At 45.5% G+C, this 25,751-nt stretch overlaps 1 protein-coding gene and 1 non-coding gene across 2 annotated transcripts; one reads left to right on the top strand and one right to left on the bottom strand.

Annotated features, from left to right (window-relative positions):
- Positions 1-645: 645 nt before the first annotated feature.
- Positions 646-5,729, top strand: LOC147639611 (pentatricopeptide repeat-containing protein At5g27110-like). The gene is made up of 2 exons (XM_086772212.1): positions 646-5,137; positions 5,260-5,729. The coding sequence occupies exon 1, from the start codon at positions 802-804 to the stop codon at positions 4,657-4,659; it is 3,858 nt and encodes a 1,285-aa protein (XP_086628338.1). The 5' UTR covers positions 646-801; the 3' UTR covers positions 4,660-5,137; positions 5,260-5,729.
- Positions 5,730-17,658: 11,929 nt separating this feature from the next.
- On the bottom strand, positions 17,659-17,732 carry TRNAN-GUU (transfer RNA asparagine (anticodon GUU)). Its single transcript has one exon. It is a non-coding gene; the product is annotated as a tRNA-Asn (tRNA).
- Between the last annotated feature and the right edge of the window lie 8,019 nt (positions 17,733-25,751).

Below are 25,751 nucleotides of genomic sequence, written 5' to 3' on the forward strand. Positions count from 1 at the left end.
CCATTGGTAGATGTTATCTTTCTTTTATGCTCTCTTCAGTATCCTTCAAAGCTAAAGGAATGAATCACACATTATGTGTGTGGAATAGCATTTATTAGTAGTTTGTAGCACTACTTTGCTATGTTTGTGATTGAATTCGAGCTCACCTTCATTAAAATTTAAAATAGAAAATTGAAAATACATGGTTTTTTTAAACTTGAGGTTTTGCAAAGGTTGACCTAATCTTAGGAAACAACAATTTTTGTTCCTACCAAATTTGGCGTTGGTTGCCTTCTTGAGAATCGCGTATTTGGTGCTTGAAGCTTATCCCAGTGAGATTGCATGCTCACACTTGTGTGCCTTGCTATTAAATGCATGTTTGTGGATTATAATTAGCCATTGCTTTAAAAACCTTTTATAATTAAAATGCATGTCTGTGCATTATGATTAGCCATTGCTTTAAAAACCTTTATTTTCAACCAATTAAAATAAGGAAAAACTAAGAAATCAATTTTTTCTGTGAGGATCTATATTATATGCCGGTTTCACATATTCCTATGATTAGCCATTGCTTTAAAAACCTTTATTTTCAACCAATTAAAATAAGGAAACTAAGAAATCAAATTTTTCTATGAGGATCTACATATTCCTTTCACTAAAAAAAAAACGTCGTCTTAGCTGACCATTCGACGTTTCAGACCGGAAGTGGCTGCGATTCATGTGAAATCGGCTTCTCTTCCTGCGTCTCCGAAATGGATTTTCAGCTAATCACGTGCAAATCATCCTCAAACGAGACCACCCTTGCACCATCAATGATCATTCATGAAACCTCCTTGCGGTGGCCGCCTTGAGGTAACTTTCTTGAATCATGGACACATGCATGCAGTGTTCTTCCTGGACATGGCATTGTGTTGCCTTGGCTCTCCCGCTTTCGCTTTTCGATTTTCCCGAGGTTTCACTAAAGTGGGTAGAGCGCACAGGATCAATGAAGAACTTCAAGCTATGGATCTTTTGCACCAGCAAGGGCTCCATGTTTCCCGAAACAGTATGTATGACCTTCTCGTGAGATGCATTGAAAGGACAGACTTGGGATCCCATAGGCATGCACACGCCCTCCTGGTTAGTACTGGACTTGACGAGCTGGCTATTTTCGGGGACCACCTCATCAGGCTGTTTGTATCATGTGGGAGCTTGCTTGAAGCTACAATAGTATTTTGCAAGGTCTTAAAGCCGAGTGTTCATACATGGCATTCTATCATGTCAGCACATATCACGCTCGGGGAAAGCACACGGGTCGTCGATTTGTACCAAATGATGCAACATGAGAACTTACAGCCAAACAAATTTATCTATTCATGCATCTCAAAAGCATGTGGCAATACAGGAGCCCTCGTGCAGGGCAAGCTAATACATGAGCAGATTATGAGAAGTAGAGTCGAAGTCGATGTTGTCATGGGGAGCACCCTTATTGACATGTACGCCAAATGTGGGGACCTTACTGCAGCTCAGGAGGTGTTTGATGGAATGCCAAATAGGAATGTTGTAGCTTTCAACACTATGATTTCTGGGCTTGTCGAGCATGGGCATGGTGTTCCTGCTTTTGAGCTTTTAGAGAAAATGCAACAGCAGGGCTTGGAGCCATCCATCGTCACTTTTTTGTGCATTTTGAAAGCATGTGGCAATATAGGATCCATATTGAAAGGCAAAGTCATTCATAACCGATGTATTAGAAGTGGACTTGAATTGGACGTGTCAGTTGGAAGCGCTCTTGTTGACATGTATGCAAAATGCAAGAGCTTGGAAGAGGCACATAGAGTTTTCGAGGTCCTACCAACTAGAAACATCGTGTCTTGGAATGCTCTGATTTCAGGATACGCTCAGCAAGGGTGTGTCCAACTTGCCCTTGAGCATTTCATAAGGATGCAAAAGGATGGTATTGAGCCAGACGAAGTAACCTTTTCAAGCATTTCAAGTGCATGTGGCAATTTAGGAGCTATAGGACAGGGCGAACTTGTATATGACCAGCTCATCAGAAGTGGACTACAAGTAGATGTGATCATTGGGAATACCCTTGTGGACATGTATGGTAAGTGTGGGAGACTAAAGGATGCACATAATCTGTTTGACAGATTGGGGAGTACAAATTTGATTACTTGGAACACGTTGATTGCAGCCTATGTTCAGCATGGACTTGGTCATCTTGCTGTAAAGCTATTTGAGGGAATGCAAGAAGAGGGTGTGAAGCCAGACAAAGCTACCTTTTCTTGCATCTTGAAAGCATGTAGCAGTTTAGAAGCCATAGGTCAGGGCAGAGCCTTACATGAGCACATCATTAAGCACGGATGGGCTCAGGACCTGGTTGTTGGGAATGCCCTTGTCGATATGTATGCCAAATGTGGGAGCCTTGAGGATGCATCCAAAGTGTTCAATGAGCTAGTGATTAGAAATGTGGTTTCTTGGAATGCAATAATTACAGGTTACTTACAACATGAGCAGAGTTTTTGTGTGCTGGAACTTTTCCACAAAATGTTGCAGGAAGGAGTCGAGCCCGATAGTGTCACATTTTTGTGCTTATTGAAAGCTTGTGGGAGGATGGATGACATACATCAGGGAATGGTGCTACATGACTGGATAATCAACCATGGACTTCAATCAGAAGTGCCTGTTGGGAACATGCTTGTTGACATGTATATTAAATGTGGGAATGTGCAGGAAGCTCGCAGAGTTTTTGACTCCATGGAAATCCATGATGTGGTGTCGTGGGGTGCAATGATCACAGGATATGGCCAGCACAAACATGATTCTTGTGCTATCAAACTTTTCTATGAAATGCAACAAGAGGGCTTAGAGCCGAACACAATCTTGCTGCCCTGTGTCCTGAAAGCATGTGGCAACATGAAAGACATACATAATGGCAGGCTGATACATAAAGAGATCGTCACTAGAAAGCTTGAATCAGATACAATCATTGGGAATACTCTGGTTGACATCTATGCCAAGTGTGGAAGCCTTGAAGATGCAAACACAGTGTTTAAAGGTTTATCAACGCAAGATCTGGTGACATGGAATGTGATGATTGCAGGATATGCCCAGCAAGGGCATAGTCTTCGTGCACTTAAACTGTTCAAAGAACTGCAGCAGGAGGGTCTAAATCCAAATGAAGTGACATTTTCTTGTATTTTAAATGCATGTGCTTGTGCAGGAACCATAGGGCAAGGCAGACTTATACATGACCAGGTTTGCCAGAGTGAATATAATCTGGATATAGTAATTGGCAATACCCTTGTAGACATGTACAGCAAATGTGGAGCCTTAGAAGATGCGACATCGGTTTTGGATCGACTAAAGTATCAAGATGAAGTGGCATGGAATGCAATGATCGCAGGCCATGTTGAGCAGGGACATGGCACTCTTGCCATTGGACTCTTTGAGAAGATGCAACAAAAGGGCATTAACCCTGACAAAATCACTTTTGCATGTATTTTGAAAGCTTGTAGCATTATAGGATCATTGGTGCAAGGCAAGCTGATACATGAAAAGATTATGGAGAGCAGGCTTGATGTGGACTCTATCGTTGGGAACTCTCTTATTGACATGTACATCAAATGTGGGAGCCTGGAGGAGGCGATCACAGTGTTTGCCAAACTGCAGGATCGAGATGCTGTGTCTTATAACGCGATGATTTCTGGATATGTGCAACACGAGCAAGGTTTTCCAGCTCTTCAACTTTTTGATGAAATGCAACTGGTGGGGATAAAACCCGACAAAGTCACATTTCTTTGTACATTAAAAGCAAGTGGCAGCATGGGAGCTGTAAAACATGGAAAGCTGATACATGATCAAGTCATAAGAGATGGACTTGATTCAGACCTTGTCATCGGGAACACTCTTGTTAATGTGTATGGAATGTCTGGGAGGTTGGAGGAGGCTCGCCGAATTTTTGATGCATTGCCTGATCGAGATGTGGTTTCATGGAGTGCCATGATTGCAGGATATTCTCAGCATGGACATTGCAAGTTAGTGGGGCATTGCCTGGAGGAGATGCAACGACAGGGGTTGAAGCCAGTTGATGCGGTTTTTTCTAGTATCTTATCAGCCTGCAGTCATGCAGGCAAAGTTGAAGAAGGTCATAGATACTTCAAGTCTATGAAAGACCAGTATGACATTCAACCAAGTATCGAACATTATAATTGCATGGTTCAACTCCTTGGCTGTGTAGGTCATTTGAAAGAGGCTGAATCTATGCTCCAAACTATGCCAATAGCGGCCAATGTATGTAGCTGGATGACTTTGTTGATCGCCTGTAGATCCTTCGGTAACATAGAGATGGGAAAATGGTGCTTCGATCAAGCCATCCAGTTGGATCCTCATGTAACTGCGGGATATGTCCTTGTGTCAAACATGTATGCTGATGTTCACATGTGGCAGGATGCCCTATTGTCACGAGAATATAGGAAAAGCAGTGGGGCTTGGAGGAAGCCTGGGAAAGCTTGGATTGAGGCCAAGGACATGGTGCATGAGTTCATAGTAGGGGACCAAAGCCATGCAAAGTTTGAAATGCTTTTTGACAAGTTCAGAAAAGTAAGGAGTACAATAAAAGGGGAAGGGTATGTGCCACAATCAGACCTAGTTTTGGAACCTCTGTCAAAGGAGGCCAGCAAAAATATTTGGTGTGGGTGATGAGGACTTGAACTTACAGCTTTTGAGCCTAGGACCTTTATCCCAAAGCTTATGTGGCAGGATGCCCTATTGTCACGAGAATATAGGAACAGCACTGGGGCTTGGAGGAAGCCTGGGAAAGCTTGGATTGAGGCCAAGGACATGGTGCATGAGTTCATAGTGGAAGACCAAAGCCATGCAAAGTTTGAAATGGTTTTTGACAAGTAAGGAGTACAATAAAAGGGGAAGGGTACGTGCCACAATCAGACCTAGTTTTGGAACCTCTGTCAAAGGAGGCCAACAAAAATATTTGGTGTGGGTGATGAGGACATGAACTTATGGCTTTTGAGCCTAGGACCTGTATCCCAAAGCTTACCATTATACATGTGAAGGATCTTCAGTTATGCGGTGACTGCTAGGAAGGCCAATGATCCTTCGCAAGGTTTTTAAGGGACTCGGTGGGGCTTTTAATGTTGTGATGACGCTCGTTAGCAGACAGGTATTTTATGACTGTCCTTGTGCGCAAATTTTAATTTAAAAATTTCAAGCAGGGAAGTAAGCATCATTACTGCCTTATTTGAACTTTAATCAATGCACTAACCAGTTTTTTTTTAAATCCAGAACTCATGATCAAGGAGAGCATACATGCATGCGAAGAGCTTCACAGACGGGGGCATGCAGGCGAAACAGCAGTTGGGTTATGTGAAAGTTGCAGTCATAAATACATAATCCATCCATCATCAAAAGGCCTACTTGAAATATTTATTTACCCTGTTATATAGAGGAGAAAAGGGGTATGATTTAATACAAGTTGTCATCTCTATAGAGACAAATCTTATGATATGGAGGGGTGGTGAAGATGCCTACCGTGGCAAAACCCCTGCAGATGGATCTACAAGGAAAATGAGAAGAGCTGGATACATAGCAAGCCTACTTTCAAATGCAAGCAGCTGAGACGGGACTAATGGAGGTTACTGAATGGAAACCATTCTTAACCCTCACATGAGCCATCATCACTTCAATGCCATATCTTTGTATGTCATTCTGGAGTGTCTTCTCATTTTAATTGAAGAACACAAGAAGTTTGAAAATGGTTGCCCTTCGGAAATTGCTAAGACAGAGTATATATTATCCTTGTGTAAAAGGGATGACAGAAATTAAGTAACGCTTTCTTCAGTTGATGACCAAAACCTCTAGTAATTTGAAGGATTACTTCAATTCTTTCACACCAAAAACATATTAGGCCTAAACAAACTTTGGAACCTTTGGAGTTCACTTTAACCCTCGAGCTAGATCTTTATTACAGGGGTAGCCTGGTGCTAAAATTCCCACATTAATCACGTGTATCGATTTTCTCAAAAAAATTATCTAAAATTGATATATTCTCAAAAAATTTCAGCGTCTAAAATTCCAAACAGAAAATGCTGCATTTCAACCAAAAGCGGAACCCCCTCGCATTGCCCACCAAAAAAAAAAAGCAGAACCGCATATATAAGAAGCAGCAATTTCATAGGAGGGCTGAATCTCCAATCTGTCAGCACCCTCCTTGGGAATCAAGTGGATCAATCCCTCAAACAACCTCTCCGGCATGGCTCCCGTCACCATTATCTCGTTGAAGGCAGCTCTGAGGCCGCCTTCCATGAGATCCCAGTGACATAGGAAGGACATTGGAGCCCGTCCTCACCTAGGCATTTGCCGGGTGCCCCTAGGTAATGCCGTCATAGCCTCTGCCATATCCTTAGATGTGAAGGGGGTCAAGAGGAAAGTCTGGAGAGTGTGAGGGACCTCCTCTCTTGTATGCTGCCAAACGTGCTCACGCACATCCAGTACTTGTGGGGAAATGGAGGCACTCGTGAGAAGAGTGCTGACGAAATGTGTGGCGATGGCTCTCACATGAGGGGCTCTAAACCAATGGATCCATCTTGGCCTCACAACCTGCGGATACCCTCTCTCCGCCTGTGTGGGCCTGCAATCTCAAAGAAATCTCCAGTGACCCTGTCTGCCGCCTGCATCCAGAAAGAGGCTTTGGCATGGTATCTGCACCCTACCCGCGGCTCCTCTATGGATCTGAGCTCTGTACAGGCGGCAGCCAGCCGACTCTCAATCCACAGGCTATGTGGTGCACTCTCTTGAAGCGCTGTAGAGACTTGTGAATGCTTCTCTCCTGGTCTCAGAAGCCAGCCAATCTGCTCCGCGCTGCCTCCTGTAATAGAATACTAATCTCTCCAAGGGCTACATCCAAGGTGCCTACGGTGCTCCTAATCGAAAATGTAGCCTCTCCCAAATCCCCTCTATCTTGCTGCAAATCTTAGGGTCCTGGGCCAATGAGGTGGTAGTTCAAGCGGTAAAGTGTTTGCCTAGGACCGAGAGGTCTTGGGTTCAAACCCTGCTTGGACCCCTCAGTGGCATCTTCTTCTGCGCCCTCCAAAGCCTCATCGTCGCGACGTTATTCGTGTTTTGACCCCTTCCCTCCAGGAGGACTCCCGTGTAGCCGCTTCGCTCTCCGTGGCCGAGTGCAGCCGTTTCTCTCTTTTGAGGGCCGTGTGGATGGACTTCGTAGCTCTTGTCACCAGCTTGGCTGGGACAATGAGCGAGTTGTAACATTAACTAATAGTAGGATCTCTCTCCGAGAAAAAAAATTAAAAATCTTAGGTTTCTGGATGAGGCTATCTGGAATCTAGGTACTCGAATGTCTGTCCTACCTCCAGGGGTCATCCAGGGAGAGAACAACCGGTGCGTGTGACCACAAGCCCACTCATCTACATAGAACTGATCTAATTTGGATAGGCTAGGGCTAGTACTCCTCTTGTCGGATCTGGAGAAGCACAAACTCCTGGGGTTGCACCCAAACTTTAGACCCAAACTTTAGAAGATGCCAAGGGTCCTATCCCACCTCCCAAGCTGAGTACTCTGTACCAGATATTGTAGCCATGCCACCTCCGAGTTGACTTTGGCATGTTAAAATCCCCACCCATACACCAGAAATCTACTTGCAGGGACTGACGAACTTACTCCAGAAGCTGCAATGTTCAACGCATATGCATTCAGGAAGCTCGCAATCCTCTCCAATCCTGACGGTCACCCACTAAGCTTGTCTACTAGTGACAATGGTGCGTGAGTTGACCACTGCCGACAATAGCTGCTCACCAATGGAAATGCATACTCCACCCTGTGTCCCGGAGGGGCCAAAAGAGTGGGACCAAAAGGTGTGAGTCGTGCCTTGCAAGACCTTCCCGCAGTAGCAAGTATGCCCCTCTGAAAGATGGTGCTCCTGAATGAAGAGAATGTCAATGGGTCCACCAACTGTTGCTTTGTGGAGCTCCTGTCTAAGGACACCATGCCTTTGAAAACATTACGGGCCCCGATGTTCCATGAGACAATCCACATAACTAAGATCGGTGGGAAGCGGAATTGTTTGAACTGCCCTCCACTTGAAGAGTCTTGGGCGTGGGTTTTGATGGAGAGTAATCATTGTTGGTCGAGGGGTGACGTCACCCTAGATGGGCACGAATCTTGGCCTCCATGTGGAGCCACTCTGTTCGAGCCCTGGAGTATGCATACTTTGGACTCCACCTATCACAGTGTAGGTATCTGTAGGAGGGGGAAGTGGTATTGCCATTGAAACATGAAGAAACACAAGGAGCAGCACCAGGCTGGGGGACACCGTCTCCCCTGCCTGATCTCTAGGGCCCGAGCCACCGAACTTCACATCCGAGGCAAAGGCCGGAGGTGGATAAGCAAATTAGTGATACGCAGGTCGTGCAAATGGTGCGAGAGCTCTATGGCCTGCCCTTGAATAGCGGTGGACACTCACTCCATGCTCCAGTCTGTCCCTTGTGTTGCACTCAGTGGGAAGGAGACGATCATCGTGCCACTCGCTGGGGTGGATGGTCTGGAGTGATATAACACCACACATGCGGAGCCACCTCTCCTCGTACATACCACCTCCTTCAACGGGAAGGCATTGGAAAAAGCTGTAGTCAATTGGTGGCCCTAGCACCCTGGGGGGCTGCTTGGCGACTTGGGAGGGAGAGCCTGCATTGGATAGGCAACGATGGTCATCTCTACCCGCTCTGTAAAATGATGGATCAAACGGCGGACTGAGTTGGCCGCGTGCCTCCACTCTGGGTTTGGCACGGCCAGAGGGTGGTGGGAGTGCTTTGGAGAGGCGGAAAGAGGGGGGGGGGGAGGGGGGGGGAGGGGGTTTCGATACAGCCAGAGTAGAGGGAGTTGTAAGAGGGAGAGTCAGAGCGGACGGCAGAGGAGGGGGGGGGGGGGCTGGGAAAGGGGGGGTAGGGGGAGTAGGGTTCGCCTCCGAGGGGGGGAGGCGAGGGCTGCAAGGACGGGCCCGCCGCAGGCTCTGTAGGGTCAGCGAGCCTCTTGGGAAACTGAAAGCCTGGAGGGGATCTCGACGAGGCAACGATCTCCAGAAGAAAGGGGGGTAGGTTCCTCGAAGGTATCGAGGGGGGCCATCACTGTTAGGGGGCTGCTAAGATAAATGCTTGTCGACACAACCGTATCCTCCTAAATCTGGGTTCTGCTCTGCTCTGGAAGTCGACCGGTGGTTCTGCCTCAGGCCAACGGTCTGTCACTCTCCTGCGCCGGTCTCAACTAAGGTCGTGTCACGTGCATCGCGCACTTGGATGCCACGTAGACATATCTGAACAAGAAGGTGCATGACCTGGAGTGGAAACTGGTCCCATGTGAGCCGAGTCCGAGACGAGGCAGCCAGGGTTCCTCTCTACGCGTCCGAGGTCCGGTGTGCAGTGTCCTGCACATGAAGCAATGCCAGTCCGTACTGTAAGTCTCCCTCTGGAATGATGTCAGATGATATGTGTATTTGGTTTGCAACTGGGTGCCGGACATTTGTAGATGCATGTAGGATAGCATGTAGAAAAGGGGCCAGCCCATAGGGCTACCCTAGAACAGAGCCTAAGGCTCTTGCATGGGCATTGGGCACCCCAAGGGGCCAGGAGGGCCCCAAGCTATGCCCACCAGCCCAATTGTGGGCTGGGCAGGCTGTTGGCCAGCCCTAGGGGCCTTGGCCAGGCAGCCGACGGGGCCCAGGGTCCTGCCCATTCAGTCGGCCTGGTGTGGGGGCAGCCCACTCCACTTGCGCATGGCTACCCAGCAGCCTGGACACCATTCAGTCCATTGCACAGGGCTGGTCAACCATTTTACAGTGTGAAAACGACCACTTTAAAAGAGCTTTTAATGCTATTTATACAGGTCGTGATGATTTTCCAGCAATTGACTTCTGTAGAGCTGGCCGACCAGGGCAAGAATGGAGTATATAAACCCAGCGCTGAATTCAGATTGGGTATCTCATTATTCATGACGGGTTGCTGCATTCCAAGGGCCAGGACAGCCAAGGGGAAAGCTCCAAACAAGGTGAAAGTGCAGGTCAAGATTCCGTCTTTATTTTTCAGATGTACATCATTCTAATAAACAAATACACCATTCGTGGGGTGGGGGCCCTACAGAGGGTATTTGAGACCCAATACTGTGTCCTCTTCTCCCTCTTGATAGAATGTGCTGAGGAAGAAGGGAAAGTGGAACAACAGGAGAGAGACAGAGAGAGAGAGAGAGAGAGAGAGAGAGGAAACACAGGTGAACCTGCTCTCAATATCATCACCAAAAGGAATACATGTCCCGAGCAAGAGGGGAGAACCTCGGAAGTGAGGGACTGCAGCTAGACAAGTTAGGCAAGCAATGAAATATGAGGGAGGCATGGCGGCTATATATACCTCTATATGAAGGCAGCCGATTCAAAAGGAATACATGTCCTGAGCAAGAGGGGAGAACCTCGGAAGTGAGGGACTGCAGCTAGACAAGCTAGGCAAGCAATGAAATATGAGGGAGGCATGGCGGCTATATATACCTCTATATGAAGGCATGATAAATATCTCCATGACTAGAAAAAATACCCAGGACCATAAATGGGGAATAAATATGGGTAAAATACATGTGAGGGGTGACCAGCCTCTCAGACTAACATGGTCAGCCCTAGAGGCTAAAATAGGACACCAAATAGGAAGCTAGCAAGTAGGGGATGATATCTAACACCCCCTCTCAGCACCGGATGCTGAGCAAACTCTAAGAAGCCCGAGACACCGTCCTCAATCAAAGATGAAAGACTGCAGAAACAGTACCAAGAAAGCTCCACAAGCAATCAGCAACTCAGCTACAAAAGCAAGAGAACAAGTTGCCAGGTACACCACTCCTCTGGAAGAAAACAACCATATAGGCTGCGACGTGCTGCTCCAAATAATGGTTCCAAACCCAAGTGTAAGAACACTCCCCGAAGTTGAATGTCGTGTATCCAACCAACCAAGATCAAATCCTATAGATAATCAATCCTGGGAGAAGTAAACTGCTCCTCACTTCTCGAACCCTCAAAAGAAATAGAGTCAATAACTCTGTACCAAGAGTAGCCAAATGCTGTATAAAAGCATCCTCTTAAAAGGTCGGCATCGCAAGACTGTAGAAAATATAGGGTCCATCTGCTCAAACTCCATAACATGAGTTGCCTAATGCTGTACATAAGTACACGCCACTGAGGTGGGCATCGCAAGATGAAAGGACTCCACATCCCCCTCTAAAAAAAGATATCGTCGGATTGATGTAAGTCCAACGTGATTCTAATCCAAATCCAAAAAACTATGGAAGTACCACTGTGCCCCAGGCACGGTTAGTAACCACAGATCCAAAGCATCCCACTAGGTCCAAAAAACCATCCTCCAAAACAAGCCAGCAGAACTGGCAGGGGGAGGGGCATCCTCAGAAGCATCACAAAGAGATGAAGAGATAGACTCCTCACAATGAGGAAGGGAAGCAGGAATATAAACTGTAGTGGTAACAAAGTCCTCAAAAGCATCACAGATAGCAGAAGACTGTTCCAGAAGTAGAACCAGATCCCAAGAATCAGCAACAACAACAGATAAAAGATCCATGTGAAACGATCTCACCGCAAAGGGCAAAACACCCTCCTTGTTCTGCAAAATATACTGCAAAGAACACAAGCTCGGACAAAATAAACTCTGCTCAGGATCTCTGAAACGATCACTGCTCTCCTCCAAATAACTATAAACTCCTGACAAAGAAGAAAGTCTCCACAAATACAATACAGCTCCCAAAATTGATCCTCAAGTGAAGTCGCTGGAGGAAGGCCCCCTCTGAGTGTAGAAAACTCCTGTGGGAAGCAAAACGTAGCCAAAACACTGCTATCCAGTAAAAATAGCACTCCACCGCCAACAAAAGGCAAGAAACATGTAGAAAACGGTAAATCGTGTAGGCCAGGAACAAAACACAGGTATAGATGCTCCAAAATCAGCAAAACAAATTCAGAATCCTCCTCAAGTACCAAAGTGCCTCCAAAGCCACAATCCAATCAAAGATGTAATCAGAAATCTGTACACATGTTGCTTTTTCTTTTGAGCCAAGTGGTTGTTGATCAAACGGGGATCATTCTGTATCATCTCTATATATTTGTCTTGTCTATCATTTTCGTGTATATTCATCTTTTAAGTCTTCTATGTTTTATGTTGCAATCCGGGTCATATGCATGAGTCGATTAGTCTTGTATAACGGTATCTATTGCACAATCACTTGTGAATCAATATGTTGTTTGTGCGTCTTCCTATGCATGTTCTGTATCAAACTAGTGTATTGATGCACACATAACCAGAGACACTTAGTAGGTTGATCAGGTAGCGGTCACCCGACAACAACTTGTTGTGGAAATACTTTCATTGATTTGTTTTTATTACAATCCCATCCCATTTCTCCATTCCATGCATGTAAATGACATATGCTCTTTGCCACGTCCCATCTTTGTTGGAAGTGTGGGATATATTTTCAATGCTATGGGATTGCATTACGCCAATCCATGGTAGGAGTGACGTAGCAAAGAGGCTACTAAGTGCACTAACCGCTTTCCATAAAGATAAAGAGAGAGAGAGAGAGAGAGAGAGAGAGAGAGAGAGAGAGCATACATAAGTAAATCCTAATGAAAACACCCAACCATCCACTAGGATGTATCAATAAGAGGGAAGCCAACATACAAGTTATCAAGCATAAGAGCTCCAAACTCAACCTCAATTATGATTAATGGAATAGTATCTTTTCTCATTATTAAAATGTCTTATATACATGAGCTCATATTCGGCTGCCCAAGGTGTGTCTGGGGGACCAAAAGCTAGTTGAGCTTATTCCTAGGCTATGTATATACAAATTCTAGATATCTCAACTAGCAATACACAAATAGGCTTAACTAGATATCTCAACTAGCAATACACAAATAGGCTTAACTAGATCCCACAACAAATGGTGTGGTTACAAAAGAGGGTAGAGAGTGGCCAGACAATCGCACATCAGTTAACCAAATATGGTTAAAAATGTGTGTGTGTGTGTGTCTGTGTGTACACACACACATAGATAGAGAGATGTATTAATAGTTAAAATTCATGGTACCTCTTATAAGAGGCTAATGACACACTAAGCACATACTAATGATACATGATTAACTTAATCCTAAGATCGATGATGCCTAAGCAAGTTCATGATGAGAGTATGTGAAACAAATTGATGATCACAAGCTAATTAGGTTGCAAGATATATTAATTTGCACTCATAGAGAAGCTTGAGATGTTCTTGTATTCCATTGCTTGAAATGTCTCCCTTTTATATGAGGAGAGTATAATTTGACTTTTCTCTTGCATGTGGGATAATTCTCAACTTTTATCACATTATCTCTAGCTCTCATGTTACCTCAAATCTAAACACCCCCCTTGATGGTGATTTGACATATCTTTGAGGCCTAGAGGTCATCTCTAAGAGTGAGGTCCCCCCCGCCTCCCGCCCCCCCTTCCCCCCTTGATAGAGACTTGACCTATCTTTGAGGTTTAGAGGTCTCTTCTAAGAGTAGGGTTACAAATTTTGGCTATTTCTTCTACCTTTGCTACATCATCGGTGCCAGAGGGTAGAACATACAATATCTTTTAGAGGACAGTTTTGGATCTAGAGGCATCTTGAATTTTCTGCCACAAAGTGATCTTCCATATAGTTGTTTTCTTGATTCTGTTTGGTGTAGCAATGTTCTTCCAAGTGTCCAATCTTTCCACAAGCATTATAAATTCTTTTTGACTTATTTTTCAGCGACAATTTGCAAAGATGTGACTAATCTTGCCACAGTGATTACATTTGACAGTTTTTCCTTTTCCAATATACAGAACATCTTGACTGACTCCTTGAGTGATATTTGATGTGCATTTGAGTTTAGACTCATGCTCACGTAGTGAAGCTTCGATTAGAGTTTTATCAACATTTTTTAGTGTGGACACAAGAATATCATAGGGGATTTTGTCGATGCTATTATTGAACCATGGATGCTATTATTGAACCATGGAAAGTAAATAACTAGTTTAAAACTAGCTACATATGCAAAAGCATCCATGTGATTCTACATGGTTACAATGTACATTGATACTATCCTTCTCTAGAATAGAATGCAAAGTAGCCATAACATCTCCCTTCTATGATGAAATCTCACACAGGTGGAGGGATGCTACCTCTAAGATAAGGGGTATCTCATTAGTTGCATCTCATCTACATTAGTGCCAAAGGATCACATGTCTGTGTAGGGGTCATCGTGGATGTGGCTAGCCCTAGTCGATGGCTCTGACCCAAGAGAAATATGTGGTGGAGGTGTGAGAGGCATCTTGATGCCACTGTCTCTCAAAGTGCTACCTAAACATGAACTTTCTATGATAGCGAATCTTTAGTAAATGCATGTATAAGCATCTCTCATCCTCGTATTGCATGACCCTTGAGAGGGGGCTGAAAGATACAATGAAATCTCCATGGGATCTCATAGCATGGTGGGCAATAAAAAAATTAGTGCTCATCATCCTCCACCTTACCAGTGATGCATACTCTCCATGTTTGCATCTCGTGGAATTCCCTTGGCTTTTCCAGACTCAATCCTAAGGCAATGTGAAGAGACCCTCAACTAGCCAATCATTATTTGCATAGCATTGGTCATGTGCTTCTGTGGCGCTATATGAACCCATCCTCAGAAAGTCTCAAAAAATCTCTCTATAAAATTGAGGCTTTCTGGTGAGCTTTGATGGGGACCCATGTCTGACTCAAGTGGAGCCCTAGTAGGTCCAGCCATACAAGATGGTTAACTCTCTTGCCATGCAAGATGCAAAAATGGAGAGTCTAAGCTGTACTAGCCCCATTAAACCAATAAAGCACCTAAGAGTACCACGATTTGCTATATCCATCTGGAGGTTGTGCCCATCAAACCAATAAATCATGATCTATTATGTCCATCTAGATGTAATTGCATCGAGGACTACTCAAGTGCGTATATATCTCATAAATATAAGTAATGGTCTGAAAGAGGGCATCTATGACCAAAGGGGTGGCTCCAAACTCTCCTAGCACATGACCTCATGTGTACAAATAGATTGCTCTCCTTATCATATGTGAGAGCATCATCATATGGAGTCTCTCTATGCTACTCTTCTAGGTTGCCTTATCGAGATCCAGTCATTAGAAGGGGGCCCCATACATCGTAGTTGGGTGTACTGAGGTATCAAATAGCCAACATTTAGTGCGAGGTTTGGTAGAAATGGGCCTAGAGACACTGCCTCTCTAGGCAGGCTAGTGATGCATATCCCATCATCAAATGTGCATTGAGCAACTAGCCTTATGGAAAAGAAGAAGCTCCATCAAACTTGATCTTTAGGTGTTTATGCATGCTTTTCTTATTATTATAACAGAATATTTGACTTCTTGAATATGCAAAATTGCCCATCATGTTATATATCATTGTAAAGATCTCAACGTGTCATCACTAATTTGGAAACTTCTTGAGTATCATTGTAAAGATCTCAACGTGTCATCACTATGCAAAATTGCCCATCATGTTATATATCATTGTAAAGATCTCAACGTGTCATCACTAATTTGGAAACTTCTTGAGTATGCAAAATTGTCCATCATGCTATATATCAACTTTAAACTTGTCTTTTATGTGCATTTGCATATGCTTTATTCATTTGATTGGTCCAAAATGTTTTATTTGAATTAGCATCACACGACGTTGGAATCTAGGGGATCGGGCATCTCCATCTTGTGAGCCCCTATATGTGGGTAACTAGTCATGTTTGTGTGAAACAATTATGGATGCTTATAGTGGAGCAGTTGGTTGGGTTCATGCCTGCCTCTTCTACTTGCTTTTGTGCCTTTTCTTTCACCATTATTTATAACCAACAGTGGAGGTTGAGAGAGATAACCACCCTCTTGTGCTTTGCTAATTTATGCAAGATCCATTATCTATTTTCTTGTGTGTATGAATCATTGGCTATGCACGTATTATTATTACATTACATATAACAAAGATAAAGTATATTCACATGCACAACATACACAAAAATTTAAACTAGGAGATGATGGTTTTAGGCTCATTTCTGCAAGGATAAAATTCATATTTCACGCTTTCATTGTGTACGCACATTATAAATACTATCATTACCAAATGACAACTTGGGATCAAATGTTAAAAAAGCATGGAGGGCGTTCTAAAGTGAGTGCCACCACGTAAGTACATTGCCAAACCCTATACAACTTTATAGTAATTTTCTTACTCCACTTATCAATAAAAGTGCTCATTTAAATAGGGGGAATGGCATGTTCCCCTATGATTAGGTTTAAGCAAAGGCTTGTGCCACATCTCACCATACTTTGTGTATGGTCATTTTCTTCTTGTTTTCCCACTCACACATGCAAAAAAGAAGCTTTACCATAACCAAGATTATTAACTTCATCAAAATGATTGATGTTGGTCATTTTCTTCTTGTTTTCCCACTTACACATATGCAAAAAAGAAGCTTTACCATAATCAGGATTGTTAATTCATCAAATTGATTGATGTTGGTCAACATGTTGATGTGCAAGGATTTTGTGAGAGGCATCTTCTATATTAAATGATCAGAGCATCCACCTCATTCTTGTCATTGCTCTCAGACTTTTATTAAGTGCACTTCTAATTACATCCTTATTTTTGCGTTGTTGCTTGTTGCTTGTAGCAATATTGAGAATAATAGTTTGCTTGTTAATGTTGTGCATACTTTGGTTTTTACATCAACAATCCCATGTCACTTCAAATAGTCGGCTTTCTTTCCTTGTAGCAATAATGAGAATGAACCATTGATGCTTTGCATGCTTAGGCTAGTGTCAACGCCACAATTGTGCAAGCTAGACCGTCCTCTTTGTTCTTCAAAGCAATAGTGTGAATGAATCATCCCCCATTTACTACACCACATGCTTAGTTTTGTATCAATGCTATGTGATTTGGATAAGTCACGATTTAGTTCTACACACCAACATTGACAACAATGAATGCTTGACGAGCTCCATATGCTTAGGTTTCCATCAATGCCACCATTCAAAAAGGTGACCCCTCCCACAAGAAGAGCTAGAGAGCAACAAAGAGCTCTATCAATAATGTAGTTGTCACTCAAACTTTCAATGTCATCATATGTCATCTATCGTGGCTAAGTTATACAAAAATTGGGTTGGTCTTGCAAGTCCATCTTCTTAATGCTAAAGGTTTGCTCAAAATGTGGTGCCGTTTGCATACATGGACAACAGAGTCACTCAATATTTGATGAAACATCCCAAATTTCAAACCAATGATTTCACTTTTGGGAATGCAGAAGCACGTGCATTAGAATCATGGAGATGGATCACGTAAACCAACAAGAAACCACAGGCATAATTGGCTTTCTACTTCCACTTAAAGACCTAAGGAGAACATGTCAGTATGCCTATATCCAACCAAACCTAAGATAGAGGAAACGCTTGATGATCCGGCAATTTAAGATTGCCTAGATCCAACGAAACCTAAGATTGGAGTCGATTTACACACCTACTTGGGAATGTTGACCACCCGCAAACGCTTGAAAATTTCCCATAGTAGTCCAGCTAAGTTCACAAAAAGATTCTAGCATTCGCTAGAGGGAGGGCTTGAACCTCCGACCTTGTGGTTAACAGCCACACGCTCTAACCAACTGAGCTACTCCAGCCGTTGATGCTAATGGTGTGAAGTAATAAATTAAAACTAAAACTATTAAAATTTAAACTCCCAAAAACACAATAACGAACAATTACAAGCTACAGTCTTAATGCAAATGCCCCTATAAGGTTTTGTAGTTGTTTTTCTGAGGAAAGGCCACAATTCTAAGAAAGTAGATACCAGAAAAGCTATAGAAAATTTCTACGGAATCAGATTCAGATTCTTGGTGAAGACGGAGACAAAATTCTGGACTCATGAACCTTGCTGATCACGATTAGGTTGTGTTAAGGATTGCCCTTGCCGTTGAAACTTTTTTTAATCATACGAAGGGAGACGCGGTTGCAACTGACTATCTCGATAACTCAATTCACAACACTTGCTCGCTTTTTACTCAATTGATATGATCTGGGCTGCGTTTGCTAATGTATTAAAAAAGCCACTTGTATATGTAAGGTATATAATCTTACATAATGTAAGGTTTTTTTAAGCACAGACAATCTAAACTCTTCAACTACATATTTAATGAACAAAACAATTCATTCATCGTAACAGACATAATGAAAAAGCTATTTTGTGGATCGACTTCAGAAAGATCAAATGTGAATAACATAAGATTGACTGTAACTGTAGCTCCTCCTTGACGTGGACACCTGGCAGCTTTCTCACCATGCAGCATTGTCAGTCCTTGTGTCTGCTCAACCCTCAGAAGTAAACTGCCCTTTTTTTTTTTCAATAAAGGCATTTTTATTATTGAAGAAAATCAAGACAAGTTACAAAAGTCGGGCTGACATCAAATAGTGGTCAAGGCCATTTTCAAGCCGAGACTTCTCTCACTATCCTAGGCAATCAGCAACGAGCAATGACCCTCTGGGTCTCTATCCTAGGCTCTAGAGGTATTGGAGCTTCAGCACATAGCTTAGATCCACGTTTACAAGATATATTCTCTTCTCTTGAAGCTGAAGAATCTTGACCTTATCTGTGACATTCTTTGGAGTGCTTCCAATAGGGCCTACCAGTTTTGAAATTCTGGCCTCAATGTCAGCGATCTTCCTCAAGTAGAACCTCTCCCCTGCAAGGATAAGGAGACTTTTGAGGGAGCAGGTATTCCGGGTATCACCGTTGTGTAGGGCCGCTAGTCTTTCAATCCAGAAGAACCAGAGGATTTCTGTTCTTAATACTGTCCATAGTTCAGTAGAGCAGCCTATGGGTTCCCCAATGATGCTTCCAGGATAAGCAAGTTTTCCCCCAACTGGCCACATACTCATTGAGTTTCTTTACCATTGGTTCTATGTTAGGGCACAGTAGAAAAATGTGGACGTCATCTTCTTCCTTGAGGCATCTGGCACATGATCCATTTCCCTTGCCAAAGACTAGAGCTTTTTGTCGTGTGTGCAGCCAATGCTTGTTATACCTGCAGGGACTGCTTCCTCGTTGTCTCGCATGACAATGAGCAGGGAGATCACTCCGCAGCTCAATTACACAGTTCATATGCCTCTTACATCCGAGAATCACCCATGTCCTGCAGTTGCTCAGTCGAGTTGCAACAGCAGCAGCAAGTTGGTCACCATGTCGCATCCTTAAAATGCATCTCAGTGATCAAATTTCGTGAAGAGTTTGTTCAGCACTGTTTTTTTCCAGTCCATGTGTAGATGCCATGTGACGGAGAACATGCTGGAGAGCAAGTCATGCAATTCTGCTATGGCATGCTCCACAGCATATCCATCTGTGAGATTCTGGGGGAACCTTTTTTATTATTTTTGAGTGTGCAACAAATTATAGTATGCTTGAGCCAACTCCTTTGGAAATTTAGACTTCCCCGTGATGTCTAAGAGAGAAAAGAAGAAAAAGCCTGTCGGCTGTTAGTAAGAGAGAGAGAAAGAGAGAAAGGAAAGCTTGTGTGAAGATCGCTAGGCGTATGCAGCCGGGCACGTATATGCAGCTGGGCTGGTTTGTGTAGGTAAGCTAGCACGTTTACGCTAGTAGCCTATACACGCAGCCAGGCAGGTAAACGTGAGCACATGGGCTGTTTTGCGCAGCCAAGCACAGGCGTTTACCCGTAGGCGCAGGCACCCATGTCGATGTGCAGGCGGCCAAGTACGCCAAGCAGGCGGTTGCGACCAGGTACACACATGCAAGCTCGTACACACGCACAGGCGGCAGGCGCGCAGGCAGGCGGCGCTAAAATTGCCATAGAGAACGCAAAAAAAAAAAGCACACGATGCGTGGCGGGTTTTTTTTAGCTTTTGCTATTTTATTTTATTTTTAAAACAAACCCCCATGCGATGCTTGTTTTGAACCTTAATCGGATTTCCAAGAATTTAAAGTTGCTCTCGAAGCTTCTTCCTCGGAACGTCAAGCACAAATCGCCGCGCAGATGCAGGCTTTACAGAACTCCATCTCTTTGTTGACCACTACCCTATCTATTCTTTCGGGTATGGATACCTTGGCATCTGCTTTGGGCCCCAATATTACTCCGGAACAGTTTGGGGGCGAGCAAAAGCAGCGTACCAAGGAGATAGTGGACACTTGGCTACATAAGTGGCAAGTCCATTTTCAGTTTCATCCATATAACGATGGGAAAAAGATCCAATTAGCAGCAGGTTTCCTCTCAGGCAAAGCTTTGCTTTGGTGGAAGGAACTCAACCCTAAACCAACGACTTGGGCACAGTTCGAAGACGTCTTCAAGAAAGAATTCCTCAAGAAAGAGGATGACTATGATGTTGTTGCCCGGTTTACTACTTTGACCATGACCTCGCAGAACCTCACTTATGAGGTCTATCTCCAGAAATTTAGGGACTTGCAGATGAAAGCTACGAAGATGGATCCCACAACTCTTTTGGGGTTCTTCGTAGTCGGTTTATCCAACTCATACCGTTTACAGATTAAAAACAACAAATGCAAAACTTTGGACGAAGCCATTCATTCCGCTCGTATCTATGATGATACAATGATCTCTTCCAAGTCTAAACCCATTACCGACCAGGGGAACAAGCACAAAAGGAAGTTCTCCGCACCAATGGCTAGCACTACTAAAGAAAAGTCTTCGGACCAACCTTTGAAGAATTCAACTTCGACACCAGCGAAGAAGAAACGTCTCCTTAAGGCTTTGAAGCTCAAGAAGGAGGGACGTTGCTTCATCTGCGAAGAAAAAGGACATATGCGTAACGAGTGCATGAAGCAAAAGGGTGCAAAGACCAACGCAAGACCCAAGCCAAAGGCAGCTAACGAGTTGTCTTTGACAAGTACGTCAGCTACTATACTTTCTCGCCCTAGTACATGTTCTAATTGTCTGTTCAACTCTAAAGTTTTTGGCTTGCATGATCTTCTCCGAGTTTATGGAGAAGTGAATGGCCATAGAATCCACATTCTTCTAGATCCTGGCATCTCACACAACTTTGTTAATTACAAACTTGTGCAGAAATTGGGTCTTGATACAACACCCAGCGATCATACTTATGAGATGCGCCTACCTGCGGGTCGGCAAGTATGGGATCGAAAGGTGGAGATGCTACCAATCCGGATTCAGGACTACAAAGATACTCTGGAATGCTATATTATGCACTTAGAACATGTAGACTTGTTATTAGGGATTGAGTGGTTTAAGACTCTTCAAGTCCAGATAGATTGGTCTAGTCATATTTTTTCTTTTGAACATAAGAACACCCAGTATAGTATCTTAGGTGGATGTATACATCCCTCTCAGGGACCTCTTGTAAATATAGTTGATTTTGGTAATATAATGGATTCTTCTTTGTATAGTGCTTTCCATTGTGTATTGATTCCACTTTCTTCATTTCTCATACCTTCTATGGATGTCAATGAATTAAGTGTATTTGAAAGCAAAGAATTACAGAAGATACTTGATTCGTTTCAAGATGTATTTCCTAAGAAACTGCCATCGGGCTTACCACCTGAAAGGGCAGTCGATCATCGTATTGACCTGATCCCTGGTGCTCACCCTGTTAGTATTCCACCTTACAGGATGAGCCAAGCTGAGGAAGATGAGTTGGCTAAACAACTCGAAGATTATTTGAGGATGGGCCAGATCCATCCAAGTAAATCTCCTTGGGGTGCACCTGTGTCACTTAGGAGAAAGAAGAATAACACCTGGAGAATGTGTATAGATTACAAGAGATTGAACAAGCTGACAATTAAGAACCGTTATCCTCTCCCTAGATCAGATGACCTCATTGACCGGTTAGCAGGAGCGAAATATTTCACGAAGATAGATTTACATACTGGCTATCACCAGATACGTATTCATGAAAGGCATGTCGAAAGAATCGCCTTTCGGACTAGGTATGGCCATTACGAGTTTCTCGTATTACCGGCAAATATTTTGCTGAAGCTGCGCTCCCCCCCTCCCCTGGTCACGCTTGACTGCACGCCTTCTCCCATCTCCCGCCATCGCGTCTGCTCACCCCCTCCCCCTGCTGCACTCGCGCTTGCCCCCCCCTCCCCCGCCTGGCTGTCCTGCGCGCCTCAGCGCTACAGCGCCGCCCCTGCTTCTTCTCCTCCTTCGCGTCCTCCCGTTTGTCTTCAGCGCCCCACCCCCCCTTTTTTTTTTTACCGCCGTCGCCTTGTCTTCCCCCCCGCCCCCTGTTGCGCGCTGTTTCCGCCTCCTCCCTTGGTTTTTTTTTTTTTTTGTCTTCGCCGCCTTGCCTCCTCCTTTTTTTTTCTGATTTTTCCGCCCTCTGGTTTTGCCTTCCGCCTTCCCCCTCCACCCTTCGTGTGCAACTCGGCTCTTGCAGGACTCTCTGCTTTCGCTCCGCCTTCGACTTAGATTCAGACACTGATGGAGACTCCTCCCGCCCCACCTCAGAGGGACTCTCCCGCAGCCCCCTCGCCCACCCCTGAGGATACCCCCATCAGACTTTCTCTTTCGCCAGAAGAGGAAGCGAGCCTCGCCGCAAAGGTGGAACGCCTCCAGGCACACTCCACCATCTGCCGTATAGTCGACACTCGCCCCAACAGAGGGGAGATCCGGGATCTTCTCCAGGCCCGCCTTCTTGCAGATGTGGACAAGATCCCCTACCCGCCTCAGCTCCCCGGGAGGCCCTGGCAGTCCCCTGGCGTTCACCTGCAGTCAGGAGAGCACCGATCTTGATCGAGCACCGCAGAGGAGACTTACCATGCCAATTCGGGCTTCATGGATATCATCTATCCGCAGTCGGCTGAGTCGCCTCGGCACTAGACAGCGCTCGGAGGCTTTTGATTACTCCTTCACACGGCTTTTTGGAGCAGAGGGCCCCCATGAGCCAGCACCCATCCGAGTTCATGTAGTGATACCTCCGGCCCGCGGGGAGGAGGCACTTGATTCAGCGGTGGCCTTCTCGTTCCCTCTCTGTGGCCCATGTGATCGGGAGTGGACTCTGGAGCTCGCTCTTAGCACCTTGAAGACTCAAGCAGTTGAGTTTTCTCACCATGTGAGCGATCTGGAGGTGACAGATGTGATAGGCCTACTATGGGAGTTGGCTCATTTTTTCTTGGATCCCAGGAGTGTGGATGCCTCAGGGATTCGCCATTTGGTCGTTCGCATAGTGGCAGACTTAGCACGCGACCCTGGATATGTATGTATACACGAGGTTGCTCTGTCTGAGCGGGAGGCAGTCGCCATGGGTCACAGCCACCACTAGCGCCTGATCCGTGATTCTTGCAGTACACGGGGTGGGCAGATTCGCAGCCGCTCGGATGGGGACTACTCTCCATCCAAGCCGCTAGCGAAGGCCCGCCGTACGGCTGAGAGAGCATCCACCTCAGCAGGTCATTCATGAGGATCATCTCATGGAATGTACAGGGCCTTGGCGGAGCACATTTTATACGCTATCGTGGTTGCTTGAGGCAGGAGCTTCAGAGATGCCTGGTTGGTGGCAGCATTGATATTTTGATGATGCAGGAGCACCACTTGGGTGAGAGCAGGATCCGGAGATATGGTTCGGTGATGCCTGGTAGATGGGACACCTTTTGGTCTGCAGGGTTTGGTCCTTTGGGTGGACAAGGAGGAGTATGCATGGTCATTGCAGATGTATGGCGGCAGGCCATTGTGGATCGAGGGATCATTGTGCCTGGTAGAGCACAGTATGTCATTCTGAGGATGCATGATGAGCTATTGGGCGTGCTCAACGTCTATGCGCCCAACCATGCTAGTGCCAGAGCAGAGTTCTGGACCCAGGTTACGGATGCATTGCCAGAGGCCGCACATTGGTGTGTCGGGGGAGACTTCAACATGCTTGAGGACCCGGCCGATAGGGTGCGAGGCAGTCATGTTACAGTGCACGGCACGGAGCTTGCAGCTTGGGAGCGGTTTTGCATGTCACTAAGGATCACTGATGCATGGCAGCATGGGGCCTTCTCACGCTCTTAGGACAGTCTTAGTTTCTCTCGGTCGGATCGCCAGCAGGGAGGGACTAATCTATCACGGATTGATCGCTTTTATGTGGGCGATTGGTTAGGGGAGCGAGGGGGCTCTGTCAGCATTCTCGCTGGCACCTCATTTTCAGATCATGCGCCAGTTATCTTGACCTTTGAGGAGAGGACACGGGAGCCCAGCTTGCAGTTGAGGATCCCAGAGAGGGTACTTACAGATCCTAGTCTTGCTGAGGACATTGAGAGGATCTGGCATGATAGTCAGTGCTCTGACCAGGATGCAGCAGGCCAGTGTGCCCAGGGACTCATCGAGCTTAGCTCTTTTCTGCATGCTGCAGCTTTGACACGGCTGGGAGAGATTCGCGAGCGGGAGCATCGGCTGAGACGCAGCCTTGCTTCGCTTCAGCGCCTTCAGGAGCAGCAGCCTGCATGTGAGTGGGTGGCGTCCCAGCTGAGCCAGGCACGCCAGGAGGTTAGAGAGGCAGAGGAGCAGAGACATGAGTTTTACTATCGTCGCCAGGCCTCTCAGTGGACGCAGCTTGGTGATAGAGTGATTGGGGAGTTTTTTGAGATTACTGGACCCCGCCATGCTCGAGCAAGAGTCCGTCAGCTTGGGAGGCCGGATGGATCGGTAGCTACTGAGCCCGGGGAGATCAGAGCCATTGCCACTGGATTCTATAGAGACCTGCTTTCAGCGGAGCCAGCCACCCACTGAGGATCGGGATGCTTGCAGACAGACTGTGTGGGCCCATGTGCAGAGAAGGGTCACAGATCGTATGCGTACAGTTCTTGGTGCGCCTCTTTCAGAGGTTGAGCTTGCTGAGGCCTTGAGGGTCCTGCCACGACATAGTTGCCCAGGGGAGGACGGCGGACTGACGCCTGCCTTTTTTATGCGCTATTGGGACCTTTTGGGGCCAGGCCTCCGCAGGGGCTTTCAGTCTGTTTTGGACACTAGGGTGATGCCACAGAGCTTTTCAGAGGGCTTGATCTTTCTTATCCCCAAGGGGGAGGGAGTATCAGATGATATTCGGCATTGGAGACCTATTACGATCCTCAATACTGTCTACAAGGTCTTAGCAAAGGCCTTGAGTTTGAGGATCCAGCCCTTCTTGGGGGAGTTGATTCATGCTACCCAGACAGGATTCGTCAAGGAGCGCAGTATCCTTGACAACATCTTCACCTTCTAGGAGGCGACGGTCCAAGCTAGATTTCTTGGTGAGGACTTGGTCGTGATGCTTCTGGATTTTGAGAAGGCATACGATAGAGTTGATTGGGGTTTCTTAGAGGGCACTATGCTTCGCCTGGGCTTTGAGCCAGGTTGGATTAGAGAGGTGGCTGCTCTGTATTCCACACCTCGTAGCCAGGTGTTGATTGCAGGAGGACGGGGGCCGAGTTTTGAGCTGACCAGATCAATCCGTCAGGGGTGTCCCCTCGCCCCTTTTCTTTTTCTCTTCTTTGCGGAGGCTATGAGCATGTATTTGATGGCAGAGGAGGTTGGTTTGAGAGGACTCTTGCTCCCAGTCCGGGGGGAGGACCTGCTCGATGCTGAGTTTGCAGACGACACGGGCTTATTTTTGCATGGCCAAGAGGCCAATCTTCTTCGGGCAGAGCAGTCGCTCCAGGTTTTTAGTGCAGCTTCGAGAGCATTGATCAATTGGCGCAA

The sequence above is a fragment of the Cibotium barometz genome, chromosome 3, assembly GCF_041138505.1.
Source record: "Cibotium barometz isolate CiBa-2024 chromosome 3, ASM4113850v1, whole genome shotgun sequence".
NCBI classification, from domain to species: domain Eukaryota; kingdom Viridiplantae; phylum Streptophyta; class Polypodiopsida; order Cyatheales; family Cibotiaceae; genus Cibotium; species Cibotium barometz.

What these genes read in the sequence shown, in the direction of transcription:
- LOC147639611 (XM_086772212.1), top strand. Translation starts at nt 802, where the DNA reads ATGAAACCTCCTTGCGGTGGCCGCCTTGAGGTAACTTTCTTGAATCAT.